Source organism: Rhinolophus ferrumequinum, chromosome 12, assembly GCF_004115265.2.
Source record: "Rhinolophus ferrumequinum isolate MPI-CBG mRhiFer1 chromosome 12, mRhiFer1_v1.p, whole genome shotgun sequence".
Taxonomy (NCBI): Eukaryota; Metazoa; Chordata; class Mammalia; order Chiroptera; family Rhinolophidae; genus Rhinolophus; species Rhinolophus ferrumequinum.
In genome coordinates, this window is record NC_046295.1 from 56,275,977 (window position 1) to 56,298,735 (window position 22,759).

The window sequence follows — 22,759 nt, forward strand, 5'->3', positions numbered from 1 at the left end:
AGATGGTTATAAGACTCTTGTAAATATATACAGTGGAAATTTCTATTTTACACATCCAGGCTTTTGCCCCTCATCAATAAGCATTTATTGAACACTGGCAGCCGTGAAATTTTTTAAGGTATACAATTCAGTGGTTTTCAGTATATTCACAAAGTTAGTATATTTATCACTGTCTAGTTCCAGAACGCTTTCATCACCCCAGAAAGAAACCCTCCGTACCTAATAATAGTCATCCCACGTTCCTCTTTCCCCCCAACCTCTGACAACTACCATTCTACTTTCTGTGTCTATGGATTTGTCTGTTTTGGACATTACATATCCATAGAGTCATATAATATGTGGCCTTTAGTGATTGGCTTCTTTCATTTAGTATATATAATGTTTTCAAGGTTTATTATTTTGTAGCATGTATCAGAACCTCATTCCTTTTTATGACTGAGTAATATTTTATTGTATGGATCTATACCATGTTTTGTTTACCCATTCATCAGTTGATAGACATTTGGGATGTTCCCAGGTTTTGGCTATTATGAGGGTGCTGCTATGAACATTCACGTGCAAGTTTCTGTGTGGACATATGTTTTCAATTCTCTTGGGTTTATACCTAGGCGTAGACTTGCTGGATCTCATGGTAACTCTGTTTAACATTTTGTGGAACTGCCGAACTGTTTTCCAAAGCAGCTGCACAATTTTACATTTTCATAGCAGCGTCTGAGGGCTCCAATTTCTCCACATTCTCTCCAACACTTGTGATTGTCTTTATGATTATAGTCATTCTAGTGGGTGAGAAGTTGTGTATCAATGTGGTTTTGATTTTCATTTCCTTAATGACTAATAACGTTGAGCACATTTTCATGTACTTATTGTCCCTATTAATGACCATATAAGTAGCTTATTTGGAGAGACGTCTACTCAGATGTTAATATTTTAACATTCTGAATTAAACATGCCCTTAGCAAACCATGCTAGCCAACTCCTCAGCACACACATGCTCGAACTGGTAGGTTAGCTCTGGTTTGCCTGTGTATCATTTGGTTTCTCTGTTTACCAAGAAAGAGACAGTGTGTTTGTTCTCAAAGTTATTGATACCCAGGGTACTTATAAATTGATAAATATTACTCAAATTGATTAAATGTAAATGCAGAGAGTTGTCTTTATGAAATGCTTTAGAAGGACTTGATAAAGGCAAGAGGCTGAAAGACTTGCCATTCTCTGAGTTAGATTGTGGTTAAGACAATTGAAATATGTTAGAGAAACCTTGTAAATCTCTGGAAGGATTCTGCTCCTAGAAAACTTTGCAAGTATTTTTTTTTATGGCCTCTTCTCCACTTTAAAGGAAAGGAAAAATGGGCATTGTAAATAATGGATTATGGGTGTGGCTTATCCAAGAAAGTGGCAGACACATACTCAAAGAAAAGGTCTAGGTGCTATCATAGGTTTGAAGTTAAAAAATGGTTAAAATATGTACGTGTATTTCTAAATGATTTCCTGCTTTACCTGATTTTTTTGATGAATTGATCAGCGATTACTTTGGTATATGTTTGAAAAGAGAGATTCCTCTGTACATGGTGCCCTAAGGAAGACACAGAGAAGGTGCTGAGGCAGTGAGTCATTCTGATTTGCAGGAATCAAACAGTTTCCCTGAGTAAGTGGCACTTGAGCTGACCTTTACTGGCAGAATGGAATGTGAGCTTGAAACTCCAGGCACACTTGCCTGAGGCCTTTGCTGTTGATGCTCCTTTTGCCGGGAACTTTCCTGTCCAGTTATTTACCCCTTAGCTCTTTCAGGTTTTTAATGTCACTTTCAAAATGGTGCCTTAAAATTGCAGCCCTTTCCATCTTCCGTCCCCTCTGCCCCTCTCCCACCTTCATCTCCATTTATGCTTTTTTCCTGCTCCGAAGCACCTTATTTTGCGTGATGTGTTACTTATTGCGTCTCCTCTATGTAGCAGCATGAGGGCTGGGCTTTTTGTTTTGTTCACTGCTGTGTCCACTGCCTAGAACAGGGTCTAGCACAACATTAGATGCGCCTTACATATTTAATGTAGTGTGTGGAACGAATGAATGACTGAATGAACACAGAAACCGAGGAGAGTTGGGTATTCCAGGCTGAGGGAATGGCGTTAGAACAGGCACAGAGAGGGGGCACTGAAGGGAATATTTTGGGATACTGGGGTATGAGCTCTTCCCATTGCCAGTCCCCACCCAGCTAGCCTTTCATCGATCTTTTTCTCCCTTAGCTTCCGGATCTCCTGCTGTAGGAGGTGGAGGGGAAATGTGATGCTCTTAATTTGGGATAGAGAGCCTCTTGGGAGAAGAGTCAAAGGGGTGTCCATTTCTTCTCTCATTCCTCTTACTCACAATCACCAAATTGGATGCAAATCCTTCCTTCTGTAGTGCCCGGCCCTTCCTGTCGGAACACCCCTCCTGCCTGTGCTCCGGGCAACAACGTCCCCTGTGCTGTTCTTTTCAACCCTTTCCTTAAATCCACTCCCTACCTCTTTGTGTTTGAAAGCTACCCTGCTATCTCTGATTATGCCATTCTCTTTGAACTACTCTCTAATAATGTTTTTATCATATCTATTTTTCCTTTATTCATTGTATATCTTAGTTTTAGTACTTCCCCCTTTTCAACTTTCCTTTTTTACTCTTTCTAAATTCCTGAAGTAAAAACAGATTATATTTATTTTTCCTTTTCAGTACAGATTTCTGATAAAACTTCTCTTAGTATTGTTATGAAACATGAATTTAGATATGTTTACAGATAGTTTTGTGGTTTTGCATTATGGTCTACGAATGCTGTTGTGGAATGTTTAGCTTTTTGTATTAATACCAAGTGTGTCCCTGGGTCCTAGTATGAGAACAAATTAGATGAGAGATCCTTGTACCCCAGGAAAAAAAGTGTTATTTCCTTGACTTCTAAGTCCCCTGACTATATAACTGTTAATTTTACTTAAAACTTTTATTTTGAATTAATTTCAAACTTAGAGAAAAATTGCGATAGTATACCCAGATTTCCCAGTTGTTAAGATTTTACATTTGCTTTATAGGATCTATCTATCTATCTATCTATCTATCTATCTATCTATCTATCTATCTATCTATCTTCTAAATCTGTTTTCTCACCGAACCTGTCGAGTTGGCCCCTACCAAAGGGGGGAATGGTTTAATTGATACTTAATGTCAGTTCTATAGCTTTGTTTTGTCATCCCCAGTTGCAATGATACAGGTTTATTTTTCACAGTTTTCGGTTTATCTTGTAGTTTTGTTATTCTATTTGGGACAGAAACATTGAATTTTGTTTCATTTTTTGTTGTATTTTTTATTTTTGTGTAGGGTAGATTTAAAGTATCTCCTGAAGTCATAATGATACCCATCCTTTTCTGGATTTGTGTTTGTCTTTTAGTTTTTAAGTGTTAGGATTTGTTTCTCAACAATGATATAGACCATTCTGTTTTCATAGGCGTTTACTCATTTAATGAAGTAATTATGATATTTGTGCTACTGTCCATCATCATCATCATCATCATCATCATTATTTTTTAAAGTGTACAATCCAGTATTTTTCAGTATAGCCACGAGGTTGTGCAACCATCACCACAGTCAAATTTAGAACACTTTCTTTCTCCCCAAAAGAAACTTCATATTGTTTAGCAGTCACTCCCCAAACTCCACTTCCCCCAGCCCTAGGCAACCACTAATTCATCTTTTGCTGTATAGTTGCCTGTTCTGGACATTTCATATAAGTGGAGTCATACAATATGTGGTCTTTTGTGATTGGCTTCTTTCACTTAGAATCATGTGTTCAAGTTTCATCCATGTTGTAGCACGTGTCAGAATTTCATTCCTTTTTATGTCTGAGTAATATTCCATTACATATATAATATACACACACACACACACACACACACACATTACATTTTGTTCTGTTCATCAGCTGATGGACATTTGGGAGGTTTCTACTTTTGGGCTGTTACGAATAATGTTGCTGTGAACACTCATGTACAAGTTTTTCTGTGGACATGTGATCAGTTCTCTTGGGTTTATACCTAGAAGTAGAATTGCTGGATCAGATCACATGGTAATTCTGTGTTTAACATTTTGAGGAACTGCCAAACTGTTTTCCAAAGTGGCTGCACCATTTTATATTTTCATCAGCAATGTCTGAGGGTTTCAATTTCTCCACATTCTAGCCATTACTTGTTATTATCTTTTTAAAATTATAACCAACCTTGTTCTTTTAAGTTCATACTGTTTATCCCTCATTTTCTGAATATATGTATGTGGTTTATTTAAATGGGATTTGAATTCTCAATTTCTTTTAAGCTGGATTGGGAGATAATGTCAGGCCATTTACTCCCTTCTTCCTTCTCCCTCATTTTTTTGGTAAGAAACATTGTTTTAACAGAACTATTTTCATTATTCCTACTATTAATTACATTATTAGCTTCTCTCATGGGAGAAATGAGGAGTTGGCCTATTTCTCTTGGAATTCACTTGGAATTCTATGTTTAAATATTAAAATTTCCTATTTGCTTTTAGTTTATTAGATGATTTTAATCCTTTGTTACTATTTGAATGTATTTCTTTTTTACAAGTGTCATGTATTTTTCATGGCTCAGTTGTTTCATTATTTTTCTTGAAAAGTCGGGTTCTAAAGTTCTTAACATATTCTTCTGCCGTCAAAAACTTTGGCAGGTATTATGCTTTCAGCCGCAACTCCATTTCTCTCATTTTTGTTGCAAGTATTCTGAGTGCAAGTATTCATAGTTTAAAAAAACAAAGAAAGAAAAACCACACCTTTTATCTTTGTTATAAAAGCAGTATTTTTGGATGTAAAAAATTTGAGGAATATGGAAAAATATAAAGAAATATGTGGTGATTGCCATTCTCCTCTGTAATGCTTAATTTTATGCTGGAGTTATTTCATTTTATACCAGAAAAATTTTGAACTTTTTTCTTGATATTAGTGTTTGCTTTGGCATTTTTTTTGTTTTGGTTTGTTTAACCAGGAAGCACTGTCGTTCACAGGTCAGATCCCCTTTGGGGATTTTTAGGTTCAGTTTATTTCGCCTTGTCAGCTTTCATCTGATATTGTTTTGCAAGTGAATTTAAACTGCTGATATTTCTATATCATTTCTGTTGCTTAGAGCGTAATTGATATATTTAGATTCTCTGTTGTTCACAAGTCAGTTCAGTCTTTGTTTAGTGTCCTGTGTTAATTTTTCATCGTATTTTTTTCTCTTTAAAGTGGTTTGAGATATTTTTTAGGTGGTGCAGTTGTGTTTACCATTATTGTTTCCTCTAGTTCAGACCATAAGTGCTTCCTAATTACCATTTAATTAGACCTAGTTTTTTGTTTTTTAATTCCTCACAATTTTTCAACAATTTGCTGGGGTTTTAGGTTGTTGTTGATTTAAAGGTTTTCATTATTTTAACCAAAGAGATGTATCCTTTATAGTTTCCATTGTTGTTTTGTAAAGATCTCTCTTAGTCCTGGCAATCCTAGGAGGGATTATTAAACCCATTTTTACTCTAAAGAACTGGGATTTCTCGGAGAGATTTAGTGCTTGGCCAGGACCATAGAGTTACTTAATTAAATGATTGGAACTCCAAGTCTGGAGCTCTTTCTAATGCACCAGAGTTTTGTGAAGTCCTTTAAAAGTTCTCTTTAAAAGCAGTTAATATCAGATTCTCCAGTGCCAACTCGCAGGTTGTTTTGTAGATTTTTGTTTTTGGGGTCACTTCCCTGGATTCTGGCAAGCTCCTATTTCACTTAGTGTTGCAGACGCTAAGGAACAGTGGTTAGAATAGAGCCAGAGTGCCATATTCTTGTGTTTAGATTTATTTATTGCTAGTTTAAAAATTTTGATGGAGAGAATGTGTTGAATGTACTTGCAAAATCTTAAAATACATATGTAAATATGTATATGTTGCAAAATATAAATTGGATTACAACCCTAAATATTGTTTTATAACCTGGTTTTTTTCCACCTCACAGTGGATTGTGATGTTTACATATCAGTACATGTTTCTACTACCTACTTTAATTTTAATGACTTAATAGTATTTCATCAATAATTTATTCAATTAATTCCCAACAGATGGACACAGGTCATTTTCCACTTTGTTGTTATAAAAAATGCTGATGTTAACAATCTTATACATACATTTTTGTGTGTTTTTCTTCTACACCTGTCATAATTTTGTAGAAGTAAGATAAAGAAAATTAAAATTTTAGTATATGCTGCCTCATTATTTCTTGAGAGTCCCCGTCAATTTATACTCTCACAGATGGTTTGAGTGCTAATTTTTCCACACCTTCAGCAGCACTGGTCTTAATAAAAAAAAAAAAAAATAATAATAGCCAACTCTTAATATAGCACTTATGTATCATGGACTACTCTGAGTGTTTTCCATATCTTTATTTAATCCTCTGTCAATATTATGAGATAGGTACTATTATTATCTCCATTTTATAGATGAAGGAATGGAGGCACAGAGTGGTAAATACTAAGGTCACTTTGCTGATGAGAGCCAGGGTACTGATCTAGGTAGTCTGGTTCTAGGGTCTGTCACTTAAACACCAAGTTATAGTGCTTGTTCAGTTTTTTCAAAATCAAATCAAATATGGTTTATCAGATTAAAAAATTTTTTTTTTATTTAATGAGATATCACTCATATAACATAAAATTTACCATTTTACCATGTTTCCCCGAAAATAAGACTTACCCCGAAAATAAGCCCCAGTTAAGATCGTCAGCCCGATGGACGCATTTAGTATGTTATAACGATATTCCAGAAGAACGTGACATGACTGTGTTTGAATAATTGTAGATTGTTGTACATGGAAAAAGAATACATTCTTAGAACTGACGCCGGGTGGTGAACACACAATGGGATTTATAGATGATGTAATACAGAATTGTACACCTGAAATCTATGTAATTTTACTAACAATTGTCACCCCCAATAAATTAAAAAAAAGAAGGAAAAAAAAAGAATACATCCCCTGAAAATACGCCCCAATGCAAATTTTGGAGCAAAAATTAATGTAAAACTTGGTCTTATTTTCGGGGAAACACGGTAAGTATATTTCAAAGTAATTCAGTGGTTTTTAATTTATTCAGTATGTTGTGCAAGCATCACCACTCTCTACTGTCTAATTATAGAACATTTTCATTATCCCCCCCTAAAATTTTCATACCTATTTACAGTCAGTCCCAATCCTCCTCTGCCCCTGTCTCTTGGCAACCACATAGTGATTTTATATCTTTATGGATTTACCTACTCTGGACATTTTATATGAGTGAATTCAGACAGTATGTGGCCTTTTGTGAGATTCTTACATGTGTAGTATGTAATTATTTTATCTGATTTTAAAAGTCTCACAAGTTCATTGTAAAACTCAAACAGTTCATAAAAAATACAGAATTAAAGAAGAAAGTTTAAATTCTACCAAGAGATAACTTTGGTTCATATTTTGATAAAACTCAAACTTCCATTTTTTTTTTAACAGGCATTGAAAAATAAGTTTTGTTATACATTTTTGAAAATATGTCTTTTCAAAAAACTGTGTCTCATGTCAGGAAATGTGGAGATTCTTCATCATTCTTTTCAATAATTGCAGTATAACAAATTTAGCTTATGGATCTGTGAGAAGGAAACACACCGGTTTTCCAAGCTAGTCAGAAATAGGGGTAAGGGAGATAGTAGTATCGCAGCGCAAGACCTTTGGTTAGGACTGCATTGGGCTAGAAAGAGCCTGAGTACCTTTAATACCGAACTGGGGAGCTGGGTTTTTTTTCCTTTCTGATCCCGCAGTAGGTTGTCCTCCCCATCACCTTGGCTGAGTGTCCTGACAACAGGCAGTTAGAACTGAAGTAGGTGGCAGGGAATGACGGTAGGTATGGGGGTGGATGAGTGACACCATCAAAGTGGTATTTACCAAGGGTTAGCTTAGCAGTAGCATGTAGAATGGGATGAAGAATATTGGAGTCAGATAAGTGTGTGGCATATGTGAAATTTCTGTCGTTAAATGTATCTTAAGAGATGTTTTAGTCATCTCTGTTGTTGGTGCTTTTTAATGTTAACGTAAACTGCTTTTGGTTTTGTATCATGAAATATTGAGTACAGTTTATTCCCGCCCCCGATCTTTATAGTGGAAGATAACTAATGTAATATGGTTACTTTAGTAAACAAGTTGAAGAGAATTTAATTTCTATTCATCTCATTTGCTGGAACTGAAGTCAACATTTACATACTAAATCCATCATTTGATTTTATCCTGAAATGTCTTTTCAGTGGTTTGTGTCATGAAAGGTGTCCCTCAGATTAGTCTGGGGAAAGAAAAGAAATGAATCTTGGCCGTATACCCACTTGTTCTAGGCACTGTTGCTTTTTACATATCTAATCATTACAATATCTAGGGAAGGTGTTACTATTCTAAAAGGTGAAGAACTAGCATGTGAACCTGGCACTGATTGACCCCCAAGCTAATGCTCTGTCCGTTATATAGCAAACTGTCTCTGGGGTTGTGTTAGAAATCACATTGAGTTTTTTCTCCCCCATTAAATATAACCGTATAGAATAGAGGAAGAAATCATCCATTGTTCAATTGGTGTAAACGCAGTCCCCGTTACCATTTTTGTTTTTTTTCTTGGCTGAATTTTCCTATATGTGTATTTTATACACAATCCTAGTGAATGTGTTAAGTTTTGTCTTCTACTTTTTGACTTGACATTCATCAGCATATTACCATATTGCCACATAAAATATACACAACCTTTTAAATAGCTGTATAATATTCCATGGCTGTACCACACCATTTCCTGGTGTGGGAGATATTACACGTTTAAATATTTTAAATGTGTTTTCAGTGTATATAGAGATTGTGGAACTGTCTCATAGACATTTGGATGCAGAATCAGGAACAAGCGGGGCTTGTTTTGGGAGTGAAACCAACTATGGGGGGTGGGATCCTGTCAGATTGGATTGGTGTGCTTTTCTAAAAAAGGGAAAGTTTTCCCAAATACTATTAACCTCTAGACAATGAGTATAAACTCTTTGACATTGGGTTAGTCTTAAGAACAAGGTAAAAAATTTGAACATGTCCTATGGGGAGTCAAGAAATCACCTAGAGAGGAACTAAAGATTTCCACATGTTGGTAAGTGGTGGGAGTGGATGAAACTGCTGAGAGAGAAGAAATAAGACGTGATGACACAAGGGGATGGCGAGAGCAGAATGCTTTTATGTATAGTAGGAGCCCCCTTATCTTGGTGCCTTAAGATTCTGGTAGCTAGTTGGTTACTCAGGAAAGTTATTTAAAGTAGGAGCCACAAAAATGATTCATAAGTGCATTTAGCATTTTAATGTAAATACATATAAATTTATTAAACAGCATTTTGATGAAGGCCCAGAATTTTTCTTTGAGAATTTACTCTTTTTTTGAATAAACCACATTCCTAATACATTGATTACAAACTCCAGTTTTAAGCTCTTCAAAAAGGAAATGAAAGACTTGTGGTTGCAGAATTCTAGATTTTTCTTACCTAATGCAGCAGCGATTTTTTAAAAGCAACTTGCCTTTCTTAAATCTTTTCATAGCATTCAATTTTGTTTTCATAGTAACAATTTATTTTCACTTTTATGAAATGTCGACACCACATACTTACAATAACAAATACAGTTGACATACATAGGCTAAATTACATCTATAACTGACTCTTGAAGTGCAAGAGCAACACCCCTGGTTGGAGCTAAAATATTCAAGACTGTTCTAGAGAGTGACCTTGAGGTAGAGAGTAGCCTTGAGGACTCATTGTACCATGGACATTGGTTTGTGTGTTTTACAGAGAATAGCACACTGGTTAATCTGGAGAGTCAATTAAGTTGGAGATAAGTTCTAAGGGTGTTTGTGGACATGGACTAGACAGTAGAAGGAAAAAAAGAGTGAGTAAATGAGAACTGGTCAGAGTTGGGGGATACTCAAGATTATTAGGTTGGCAGGAGAGGCCAGGAGTATCAACTGCTGTAGAAGAGTCAAGAATAGTTGGAAGAATAAGAAAAAAACTATGGAATCTATAGAATAGAGGACATATTGACCTTGAAGAAGAGTTTTGATAGGAAGGGGGAAGAAGCCAGGATTGCTGGAGGTTAAGGCATTATTAAAGGAGGGGCACCCACTCTGAGCCAGGACTTGACATAAACTTGGAGCCAAAGAGAAGAAGTGATCAAACAATACGCTGAATGTTTAAATAAAAAAAAATTTATTACAGTAAAAGACACATTGCTATTAATCCCCCTCAAAATACTCCCCCTCACTTTGAACACACTTATCCCATCGTTCTTGCCACTTTCTGAAGCAGGTCTGGAAGTCCTCTTTCGTGAGTGTCTTTAGTTGTGCTGTCGTGGCTGCCTCAATGTGTGGAATCATTTTGAGTTTGGCGAAGATTCAGAAGTCTCATGGTGCCAGATCCGGTGAATATGGTGGATGAGGACACACCGTAATGTTTTTATTTGACAAAAATTGCCATATACCAGAAGTGATATGTGACAGGGAGAGTTGTCATGATGGAGGATGATTTACGGCACACTTTAAAACGCAACTTCTCTCAGTGTTAGCTCGCACCTGACTGACTGCACCAAACAAGTTGAAACTTGTTACACACTGTTGCTACGGTTCGACGTGCCACTTCCCTGCCTTTCCTGCCTTTCTGTTGGATGGCACTGGGCATTAGCATTCACTGTAGTTTTTGATCATTTTTTGATCACACCTCATCGTATTTAGGTCCCTTTGTTGAAATGAAAAATGGCTGTAGTAATGTGCAGTGAGATCTTCGAGACTACTGCTTATTTGACTCATTTTCTCTTTAGTGATAATGTGAGAGAACTACCATAAATGTAAAGCCTTTGGTTCACCTTTTATAGTGGTTCTCAACGGGGGGTGATCTTGCCCCCCCCAGGACATTTGGTAATATCTGAAGACATACACGGTTGTTACAGCTGGGGTGGTCCTACTGGCATCTAGTGGGTAGAGGCCAGGGATGTTGCTAAACATCCTCTAGTGCACAGGGGAGCACTCTACAACAAAGAATTATCTAACCCAAAATTGCAGCAGTGCCGAGATTGAGAAGCCCTGAATCCTATCTTAACATTTTGCAAAGTTTGTTCACTGTTGGCTCTCCATAAATGTTAGCAAAGTCATAAGATCCTCAGAACTACCTTCTGTTTAATGGAAAGGTTTCTTATCAGTCTGGAGGGCTAATGGGTCTTATTTTGAACTGCAGCCTGAACCTAGTTAGTGCTGCCAAAAGGTGGGAATTTTGGCATCTCAGGTTCATAGTAAGTAGGGTTCCTTCCCCTAGTGTGTATTGTTTCTCAGCTTTGAAATGTTAATGAAAATTAAGACAAGTTTTATATTTAGAAAACTGTATAATGGGCAGATTTACAACCAGAGCAAAATATTTTTTGTTTTGAGTGCTTTTTTGTGTAAAATATTTCTATTTGGAAAATTGATTTTTGAGGGCCTCAGTAATGGCTTGTCCATTTTGCTGAATTTCTATCTTGGGCTCAGGAAAGCAGGTGTGTAATCATCATTATTGACAGGTAGTAGAGTACCCTCTTGATACCTGATACTGTACAGAATACTTGAAAAGAAATAACATTCAGAAGATGATCCCAAATAGAATTTCTTCTATACTGAATTTGAGGTAAGGTAGTGGTTCTTAAATTTGTAAAGAGTCAGAGCACCAGGCTCTTGAGAAATTCATTTTATCATGTGGGCTGGGATGTCGCACAAAATTGTTGCTCAGAAATACTTATCTCAAATTTACATGGAATCATTATATCAGGCTTGTTATTTAATCACATTTATCAATGACCTAATAGTGGCTTAAATGATAAGGGCTTCATTTATATATTTGTTTATTATAACAGTAAGTCTGGAAGGATGAAATCCAGGGTAGGTGTGGTGATTCCATAATTTTTCTTTCCACATTCTTGCTTCTGTCTTTTAGGTCTACCATCTTTATTTTTATTTATCTTTTTATCTTTATTTATCTTCATAATTTTTTTATTTTTCAATTACAGTTGACATACAATATTATATTAATTTCAGGTGTACAACATAATGATTAGATATTTATAAAACTTACAAAGTGATCACCCTGGCAAATCTAGTATCCATTTGACGCCATAAATAGTTATTACATTATTGTCTATATTCCCTATGCTTTACTTTACGTCCCCATGACTATTTTGCAACTACCAGTTTTTACTTCTTAATTCCTCCCCTTTTTTCATCCATCCCCCCCCAAACCCCCTCCCATCTGTCAACCATCAAAACATTCTCTGTATCTATGAGTTTGTTTTGGTTTTGTTTGTTCATTTTGTTTTTTAGCTTCCACAAATAAGTGAAGTTATATGGTATTTGTCTTTCTTTGTCTGACTTATTTCACTTAGCATACCCTCTAGGTCCGTTCATTTGTAGCAGACGATAAGATTCCATTCTTTTTTATGGCTAATATTCCATTGTATATATGTAGCACTTCTTTATCCATTCATCAGTTGATGGGCACTTAGGTTGCTTCCATGTCTTGGTTATTGTAAATAATGCTGCCATGAACATCTGGATGCATACATCTTTTCAAATTAGTGTTTTGGGTTTCTTTGGATAAGTACCTGGAAATGGAATTGCTGGGTCCTTTTTGTCTCTTGCTATAACGTATTTTATCTGGTATAAGTATTGCTACCCCAGCTTTTTTAAATTTCTACTTTCATGAAATATCTTTTCCCATTCCTTTACTTTCAGTCTGTGTGTATCTTTCGATCTGAAATAAGTCTCTTGTAAGTGTGGTCTACCAGCTTAGCTTGTAGTTGTAGCGGTCATCTTCATGCATATAAGATAGCTGCTATAACCTTGGGCACAGGTTTATTCTCCAAGCAGGAAAAAGAAATGAAGAATGAAGGAGGAAGGGATAGTGCTTATATATGAACTGTGGCATGAAGTGAGGGAGTTAGGGAAATACAGATTATTTAGCTGAGTACCTTGTCTCCCTGAACAAAATTGTGGTTTCCTTATTTACTAAGAAGGGGAGAATAGATTTAAAGTAGGCAATCAGCAGTGACTAGCACAATAACAAAACATTTAAAAATATACATTCATTAGCTTGTGACATTCATGATCATGTGTTCTTATAAAACACTGTTGGAATTTTTCTATCAATATTGTTTCACATTTGTTGAACAGTTTTGTTGATAGTTGGCAAGGAACTAATCTCAGATATTGAAAGTTTAAGAAATGGAAGTGAAGAAAACTCTTAATTTTATAAAATTCTTTCCACTGACTTTTTTTCCATGGCAAATGAGAAAGTGAAATTCCTTTTTTTTTTTTTTAAGATTTTTTTTTTTTTAAAGATTTTTTGTTTTTTAATTGGGGAAGGGGAACAGGACTTTATTGGGGAACAGTGTGTACTTCCAGGACTTTTTTCCAAGTCAAGTTGTTGTCCTTTCAGTCTTAGTTGTGGAGGGCGGAGCTCAGCTCCAGGTCCAGTTGCCGTTGCTAGTTGCTAGTTGCAGGGGGCGCAGCCCACATCCCTTGTGGGAGTCGAGGAATCGAACCGGCAACCTTGTGGTTGAGAGGATGCGCTCCAACCAACTGAGCCATCCGGGAGCTCAGCAGCAGCTCAGCTCAAGGTGCCTTGTTCAATTTTAGTTGCAGGGGGCAGAGCCCACCATCCCTTGCGGGAGTCGAGGAATCGAACTGGCAACCTTGTGGTTGAGAGGACGCGCTCCAACCAACTGAGCCATCGGGGAGGCAGCTCAGCTCAAGGTGCCGTGTTCAGTCCTAGTTGTAGGGGGCGGAGCCCACCATTCCTTGCAGGACTCGAGGAATTGAACTGGCAACCTTGTGGTTGAGAGCCCGCTGGCCCATGTGGGAATTGAACCGGCAGCCTTTGGAGTTAAGAGCATGGAGCTCTAACTGCCCGAGCCACTGGGCCGACCTGAAATTCTTATTTTATTTTAATGAAGGTACGCTCTAGTCTAGGACACCAGGTTTCCCTGAGGAATATGATTTGGGAATCAGTGATACTAATATTTATGTGTGCTAGTAAATGACGCATGTCTCTACTTTCACTAGTACTGTTTTCCTAGGTAAGAACATTCTCTTTTTTTCTCTTGATTTTGATATAACTCACATGTTATGGGCAATTAAAACATTATTTTTAAATGTCTTTTCTAAATTCTGTATAACGATCCTATATTAATTTTATAATCAGAAAAGGTCTTACTAAGTTTTCAAGGTCAATGCAAGTTTTGCCATTTTTGACACAGCACCCTGTGCTTCAAATCTATTTTTATCTCCTTCTTGAAATTCCTAGAGCAATCATAGCCTGTACAACACAATTCTTCTCTTAATTATAGACTATTGAATTCATCGCTAGTTGTTCCATATGTTAGCAAGATCATAAGCTCCTTCTTGTGTATTTTTTTGTGTATCCCAAATTCTTAGCATAAGATTAGATACATAGTAGATACTTAATTACTTCTGATCAACTAAATAATCACATTTAACATATTAACACACATGCAAATAACATGGATTTGATAGCAAGATGTGCATAAAGGAAAGCATGACTAATAATCAGTGTAATCAGAATTTCATGACTTTTACTCTTTCCTGTCAGTGTAGGACCTCTAGCTCCCCCAGAATGCCTCCCCTTACCTCCAGGTTATTCTTGGATTCCCCAAAGGGTGTTTCATGTCGGCTTACTCGTGTATCCTGGCCGCTGCCCCATGGCATGTCTTTTTCTAATTGTGATGCTTGCTGCCTCTGCCGTTGCTTAGTGGTACCTCCCCCTAGATATCAGGTACCTCAGTGCCTGTTACTACTATCTCCTTGGCCTTTTTCTGTCCTGCCAGGTGTGTTGCTGATATGCTGGGGCTATTGAGGTGTCCCAGCCCCTTTCGCCCCCGTTAGTATATCTTCTTATGTGGGCATCAAAACAGAGCTCTTTATGTCTTGTTGCTTCAGAGCTTTGTGAAAGCCATTCTTGAGTTTCCTTGTAGCCCCTGTCTCTGTCATGATGGGCCTTTGGGGCTGGGCTGTGGGAGCAGCCTAAGTGATGGACAACCACTCCCTGTTTGGGGGACGCCTCCTGTCCAAGGCTTTGCTTATTGGGCCAGGCTTTTCTGCCTCACCTTAGTAAGGACAAGTTTTCTCCTCAAATGTTCCTTAGTCCCTCGTGCAAACAGATACTTGAACAGTCCTAGGTCTCCAGCCATGTGTGAATCTTAGTGGCAGGGATAGTTTACGTTCTAGATCGAATCCCATTGTATTTTTAAAACATAACCAAGTAAAACATTACAATTTCAAGAATCTCAAGCCAGGATAGCAAGTTGTAACTCAGAGCATGATGTTGATCCACAGACAAAATGAAAACTTTACTTATTCTTGCTTTATATGTCTGGTTGTATTGGAACCCGGTGTGAACTTTAAGGATACAAAAAAAGAAAACAGAGAAATGCACTAAATTTTATTTCTGAAATTGTGCAATTCTTACTATTTCTGTGGCCCTAAAATTGGTTAAGCCTATAGTTGAGCAAAGGTATTATACATTCTTAACTTCTTTTCCAGAGAGGTTCTTTATTAACATTTAGTTAATCTTCCTTGAGTTTCAAGATGTACATTAGACAGTAATTGGAACCGGACCTCATGCAAGTTCCCAGTAGGACTGTGAGTAGATAGAAAACAAGCAAACCCCACACTTAGGATTGAGCTTTAAGAGCTTATTCAAGTAGTCAAGGGGGAAAGAGATGACAGCAAAAATTGGGAGATGAGGAGAACTAAGAGCATAAACCGTACATAGCCAAGGTGAAAGGAATTGGAAGATGGTCATCTGTGCCTGGAAAAGTTTGTGAGAACAACAAAGCAGGCATATTAGTTTCCTGTTATTTTATGTTTCTGCTCATGTCTTTATTTATTTTTTCCCACGTATGCTTAAACTTTAGAGTAATCCAATTCTGTGTACCTGAGATCCATTTAAGAAAAAAGGAGAAAAAATTTTTGTAACCTATAGTTATATAGACATATACCTACCTTCATGCAGTGTTCGGTACTGTTGACTGTCAATGCCTTGGGTATTTAGCTACTTGACAGCCAGCTCCTAGAAGGGTCAGCTAAGCATGGGAGACCCAAGACACCATTGCAGAGCATTGAGTACAGATGGGACAAAGAGAAGCAATGAAATGTCACTAGGACAGATGTCACTAGATATAGAACTTCCTTGACTCAGGCCACCGAGGAATCCTGCTTTGAAATCTGGAAGTGGTAGATAACCTGGGATGAGGGATTGCTGAAGAAGTGCTCTCTGAGATCTGCTTGCCAAGACCTCACCTTGACTAGAGCTGCAGGAGACCTTGTGCTCTTCCCCAAATCGCTCAGTTATTGAGTAGCAGTCAGAAGCTAACTTAGGCCTCTCTGTGCCCAGACTCATGTGTTTACTACTACACTGGGATGGGTTTTGTAAACAATTATTTCTTTGCATAAAGGCACTTTTTGTTGTCACTCCCATTTTCCATACGAAGATATGGAAATTGCTTTGTCGTGTTTTTCACCCAATCCCATGTGATTGGCAGCTTTACTTAGCGATACCTTAAAACAATTTCTTAGGTTTCCTAGAAAACTTAATTTGATGCTTCCAGAGCAAGACTGACAGTCTTGGAGCAGGAGCAGAAATGACCACAGAATGCTAGTGCTGTTGATTGGCTCTGCTTCCTGGGGTAAAATCAAATCAGTCATTAAAAATTTTTAAGTCTGCTAAGATTTTGAATCTCTTTAATTTTGTGCACGTACATGCTCCATATGTGTGTGTGTGTGTATACGTGTGTGTATGCACACACACGTATACACACACACATATATACTGTATGAAATTCGGGTTCACTTTATAATTCTTTTGTAATTAAAAGAGTTTATTTGTCTGGAGTGAATAACGATCACTTAAAATTTATTCTGGGTACCAAAAGAATTAAAATTCCCTTTAGTTATTCGTTTTCCTTTTACAAAAAAATCATTTTTTACTTCTGAAATGATAACTGAAAGTGCTTAAAATTTTTTATCATGTACTATTTTATAGAAACAAAATAGTACCCTTTAAATATTTGGTTTTTCATGGTTTTGAGCTTTGTATAAATGACATCATTCTGGATGTGACTTGCTTTTTCTTTCTTTTTTTAATTGAAGTTTAATTGACATATAACATTCTGTTAGTTTCAGGTGTGCAACGTAATGATTAATATTTGTATACATTGTGTAGTTATTCTTATTTGTTATCTTTAAAATTAGTAGCAATCACTAGAAAAATAATCTAAAATATTAAGTAAAACAATAGTAAGGAGATTATCTTAAGATCTTAGGAGACCAAAATAGAAAAAATTTGTAGATTTACCTTTTAGAAATGTGAAATCCTGATATTTTGAGTTTTATTTTGGTTTGGGTTACTTATAGGCATAGTCTCATTGGGAAATCCTGAACATTTTGTGTTTTATAGAACTCGCGTTTTGTATCTTATGTCTTATTATACTTGTGGATGAGATGCTTAACATATTTCAGGGATTTTTTCCCCATTTATTTATATTTGTATATTTGGATACAAAAAGACAAATATATATATGAAACTACTTTTCCTCTTTTACAGAATTAAATGTGAGGGAGTCTGATGTAAGAATTTGTGATGAATCATCATGTAAATATGGAGGCGTATGTAAAGAAGATGGAGATGGTTTGAAATGTGCATGTCAGTTTCAGGTGAGAAAACCCAACCTATTTTGAAAATTTTTACATTTCTCATATTTTATAGTTCTGCATTCTTTAAATTAAAAACCTTAAAAGATCTTGAATCCCACAAGGAAGTTGGGTTCACAGCCCACGGATTCTTGTTTTGTCAGGTAAAGTGCTATTATTTGTACATTCTATGCTGCTTTGCTTGAACTAAGAGGACAGACTGGCAATAATAGATGTGAACATGCTTTGAAAAAGTATTACAGTTCTATTCAAATATATGGTATAATTGTCATTGAAAGGAAATAAAGTACAGGTTGCAGTGGAGTCTCTTACTTAAAATGCTGACACTTTCCTTCTCTTTCTAGGCTCTTTCCCTTCCATTCTTATTTGCTGCTGTCTCATCTCTTTAGGCCAAAGAACATGACTGACTTGGTGCCTCAGGGTAGGTCAGGGTTAGAGATGGACTACAAAGGGGAACCTCAAACTAAGAGCTTTGCTTCTCAGGTGCTGCTGTGTTCATTGTGATTCTGTTGTCTATAAAGAAGTAAAAAGAAGCAAAATGTGCTACATTCCATTCTTTCTTTGTGTTTTATTTTGTTTGATTGAAGTATAGTCTGGCTTTAGAGTGTCGCTCACAAGATGGTTCCTGATTTAGAATTTGGGATGAGACAAAGAAGGAACTAGAATTTTTTCCCCGTTCGTGATCTTGTTCTAATTGTACCCACCATTTGGATTTTAAGGGGAGGAAAGGGTACACAGACCAGGGATGAAAGTATAGGAGAGTCAGTATTTCCAGTAACTCTGTAACCTCAGGTAAGTTCCTGTATGATCCATCTGAAAAAAGAAGGAATATTTCCTATTCTTTCTTACGGTATTGTAGTGAGAATCAAAATCAGAAAAGAGCTTGCATATTAAACCTCTTTGAAAACTATAAACTGTCATGTTTATTTTCGTTAAAAGAAGTGGAGAGCTGGTATACTATTGTCCAGTCAGAGAGGTTCTCCATGGTCAAAAGGGACTTTGCAATCCATTATTTATTCACGATAGCCACGTTTGACGTGGCTTAGCCAAACGTGTGCTCACCCCTACACGGTTACTCATGCAGTAGTCTGGCCAGTGTGTTGTGTCTGGCTGCCTGCCTCCTGCCCCAAATCCTTTTACAAGGGATGGTAACTGAAGTGGGCTTCTTTCCTTAAAAGAAAGTGTTGATGTGCATACTGTGCAAGCGCATATACCAAGATTGCATGTTGTTTTTCGCATTAGATAATTTTTATTGATTTATCTTCAGGTTAGGTCAATAAATCCAGTGAGTTTTTAACTTCAGATATTTTATTTCTAGAATTTATAGTTTCTATTCATCTGAAATTTCTTGTCTTTTCATTCATTGCAAGCGTATTTTCTGTAAGCACAGATATTAGTGCTGCTTTAAATCTTTGCTCATTTCAACATCTGGGAAATCTCAGCGATCATCTTTGTTGATAGTCTTCATTTTAGAGTGGATTGTGTTTTCCTGTTTTGGATGTGTTTTTTTTGTATTTGAGTAATTTTGAAATTATCCTACACGTTGTGAATGATAGATATGTTTTAGAGTGTTTGAATTGTTACTTTATTCTGAACAGTATTGTCATTTTTGAAACAGTTAAATTGGCTAAACTCAAATGGCAAATTCTGTTTTCCCTTTTGTGGCAGCAACACAAATATCAGTTCATTTATTTTAGCCTTAGCTGGGCTATTTGGTGTCTGCCCCATGAGTGGTTCAGAAGTCAGCCAGAAATGTGGTCTGTTTATACACAGAATCTGGGACTCCCCCTCTGACTCTCTCCTTTCTGGGATTTTCTCTCTCACTCTCCAGTGGCCCTGGTTGGCCTGAACTCCTTCCTCTGGTTCTACAACCCAGAAAGGTTGCGGGGTTTCTATTAGTGTTCTAGCCACCCTGTACCAGGAAGGCTGGGACTCTTCTCCTCTTCCACCTGTCTTATATTTTCTGAGGTTAAATTCCTTGATGTGGAATTGTTGGGTCAGTGGGATACTCACGTGCAGATAAACATTCGCACGTGTTTATTGGACTGCTTGGTTCCCCTCAGCCTGTTGACAGTGGATTTTGTCAATCCTTTTACATTCTATAAATCTGAAAGGCAAAAAGAATTTTAATGTGCATTTGATTACCAGAGATACTGAAAATGTTCCATATGTTATTGGCTACCTTTTTTGTGAATTAATACTTCATATTCTTTGCCTGTTTTGGGAGTATTTTTCTTTTTCCCTTATATTGATTTGTAAAGATGTATGTATGTATATGGGTATGTATGTGTATGTAAATGTATACAGGATATATAATACATTATTTGAGTACTTACATATTGTTTACAATGCTAAGCATTTTATATTCATTAACTGTTGTAAACATTTTATATATATTATATGTTTATATAATTTATAAACTCGTGAGAATCTATGATGTCGATACTGTTTTGATATTTTAAAAAGAGTAATTATGCCTATAGTAAACAACTTGAACAATATATAAAAATATATATGAAAAAAATGTGTTCACTTCAGACTACCAGTTGCTCTTCTCAGAGGCAATATTTGTTATTTCTTGTATTTCCTTTAAGAAATATTTGTATCTTATATCTTATAAAAATATATGTGTTTAATTTCTCTTTTAAGTACTAAGTCACTTAATGGTGTTTACCTTAGAAGTGGTTCCTTTTTTGTTTATATACATTACAAAAAAAGAATTCTGTGTTTTAAAGAACTTATCCTGGTGTCATTTTTATTTTTTTGTTTTTTGATACAAAGTTTTAAATTTTCATATCATATTTATCTGTTTTTGTCTTTATGATTTTGTTTTTCATGCTTTGAAAATCTTTCCCTGCAACTCTTAAGATGATAAAGAAATCGCTTTTTTGACCTTTTAAACATACTTGAACAGCTAGAAAATCCTCTCATGCTCTGTCTGAATCCCTTGTGGGAAAGCGGAAAAGGGAAATAAAAGTTTGAAGAATTGAGATCCGTGGACGCTTATCCAGTGCTTACTAGTTGCAAGGCTAGATGCTGAGGATATAAAAATGTTTAAAGACAAGTTCTTTGCCTTGTAGGAGCAAACTGCCCAAGGGCTTCCAGCGTGATTTGATCCTGCTGCAGAGTGAATCTTCTTTTGATTACTTTACTTTCTTATAAGCTTATAAAGCTGTTCGAGTTAGACGTAGGTTCTTGCCAGTTTAAGAACAGTGACCTCATAAGCCCATTAAACATATGAAGATGCTTTAGCGAGATCTTTAGCTCCTTTAAAAAATTGGCTTATGATTCAGTGTGCTTTCAGTATTAATATAAGCTTCCTGGGATATAATTTTTAACACATTTTAACAAATAATAACAGGATTTTAAATGAAGTCTAAAATTGTTTCTTTCAGTCTGTGAATAAGAGCTGCTGTATCTTGCCACATTATGTAAACAAAGCTACTTTTATTCTGTATGAAGTAAAAAGATCAATATTGCATCTTTCCATTAAAACTTGGGTAATATGCAAAGAGGAGTGCCTACAACTTTTCTCCTGTTTTCTTTCTTTCTTCCTATGTTTCTACCTGGACTTCTCTGGGCTATGTCTCTTTCTTCCTGAATTTATCAGTGCCTACTCCCACTAGGTGACATGCCCTCTTCTTAGACGTTTGTGTTAGGGTTCTCCAGAGGAAACGGAATCAATAGGGGTGTGTGTGTGTGTGTGTGTGTGTGTGTGTGTGTGTGTGTGTGTGTGTGTGTGTGTGTGTGTGTATACATAATACATATACTTATGCTCACATCCATACACACACGAGAGAGAGAGAGAGAGAGAGAGAGAGAGAAAGAGAGAACGCACGCGCGCTTGATTTACTCTCAGGAATTGGTTCACTTAATTATGGAAGCTGAGAAGTCCCCCAGTCTGTGAGCAGGAGGCCCAGGAACGTTGGTGGCGTAGTTTCAGTCCAAGTCTGCAGATCTTAGAATCAGGTGAGTTTATAAAGTAAGCTCTATCTGAGGCTGAAGGCCCGAGAACTAGAAGACCCACATTCCAGTTCAGTAGTTAGGAGAAAGAATGAATTCTACCTTCCTCCACCTTTTCATTCTATTCAGACCCTCAGTGGACTGGATGATCCCACCCACGCTGGGGAGGACACTTACTCAGTTCACTGATTCAAATGCCAATCTCATCCTAAAGCAGCATCACAGACACATCCAGAAATAATGTTTAATCTGGTCACCCCAGGGTCCAGTCAAATTGACACATTACGTTAACTGGTACAACCTTATTCTTTTCTTATTTAGGTATTCAGCATAGTTCCTGATACACACAGTAGGTACAGTAAATGCTTGAGTGGATGTGGTTCCAGAGCTGAACACTGCTGCACCTTTCTAAACTACTTCAAATCACATTCTTCCAGCTCAAGAGAAGGTATAGGGGAGAGTTCTTAACCTCCAGCAAGGGTGGCGGCACAGAGGAGGCAGGCCTTAGGTCAGAGTCAGTGCCTACATCAGGAGTTGCGTGTTGTTAAAATTGCCCCAATCCCTTAATTTTCCCCTAGCATAATGAGAGGTTCCTAAGAGAGACCCCTGGAAACAGACTGACCGAGGAACAGCAGGTCTACTTGTCCCATCTCATGCTCACTCCTACGTAAGTGCTTGTTAGGTTGAATTTCAGGGATGCCGCCTGGACTATTTTAAGCTCCCTGCTCATTACCACCAAGTGCCATATAACTTGAGTGTGTAGTGGTTCGAGTACATCACTTGTGAGGAATTGTGGCTCTTCCACTTATTTAGCTATGACTCCAGGCAATTACTTAAAACTCAGAAATGAACATAGGAATATCCAAACCAGCTAATGTTTATTGAAAATATGCCATGGCCGGATATCAACGCTAAAGATGAATTTTTCTTATTTAATCCTCATCACAACTTTGTTAGGTAGATACTGTTATAATCATCATTTTACAGAT

General features: G+C 36.8%; 1 protein-coding gene across 1 annotated transcript in view; it reads left to right on the plus strand.

The window, feature by feature from the left end:
• The window catches only part of TMEFF1 (transmembrane protein with EGF like and two follistatin like domains 1), a 72,414-nt gene that overhangs the window by 4,743 nt on the left and 44,912 nt on the right, over window positions 1–22,759 (plus strand). The window contains exon 2 of the mRNA XM_033123334.1: window positions 17,701–17,810. Coding sequence (XP_032979225.1) covers window positions 17,701–17,810 — 110 coding nt within the window. The remainder of the gene's footprint in view (window positions 1–17,700; window positions 17,811–22,759) is intronic.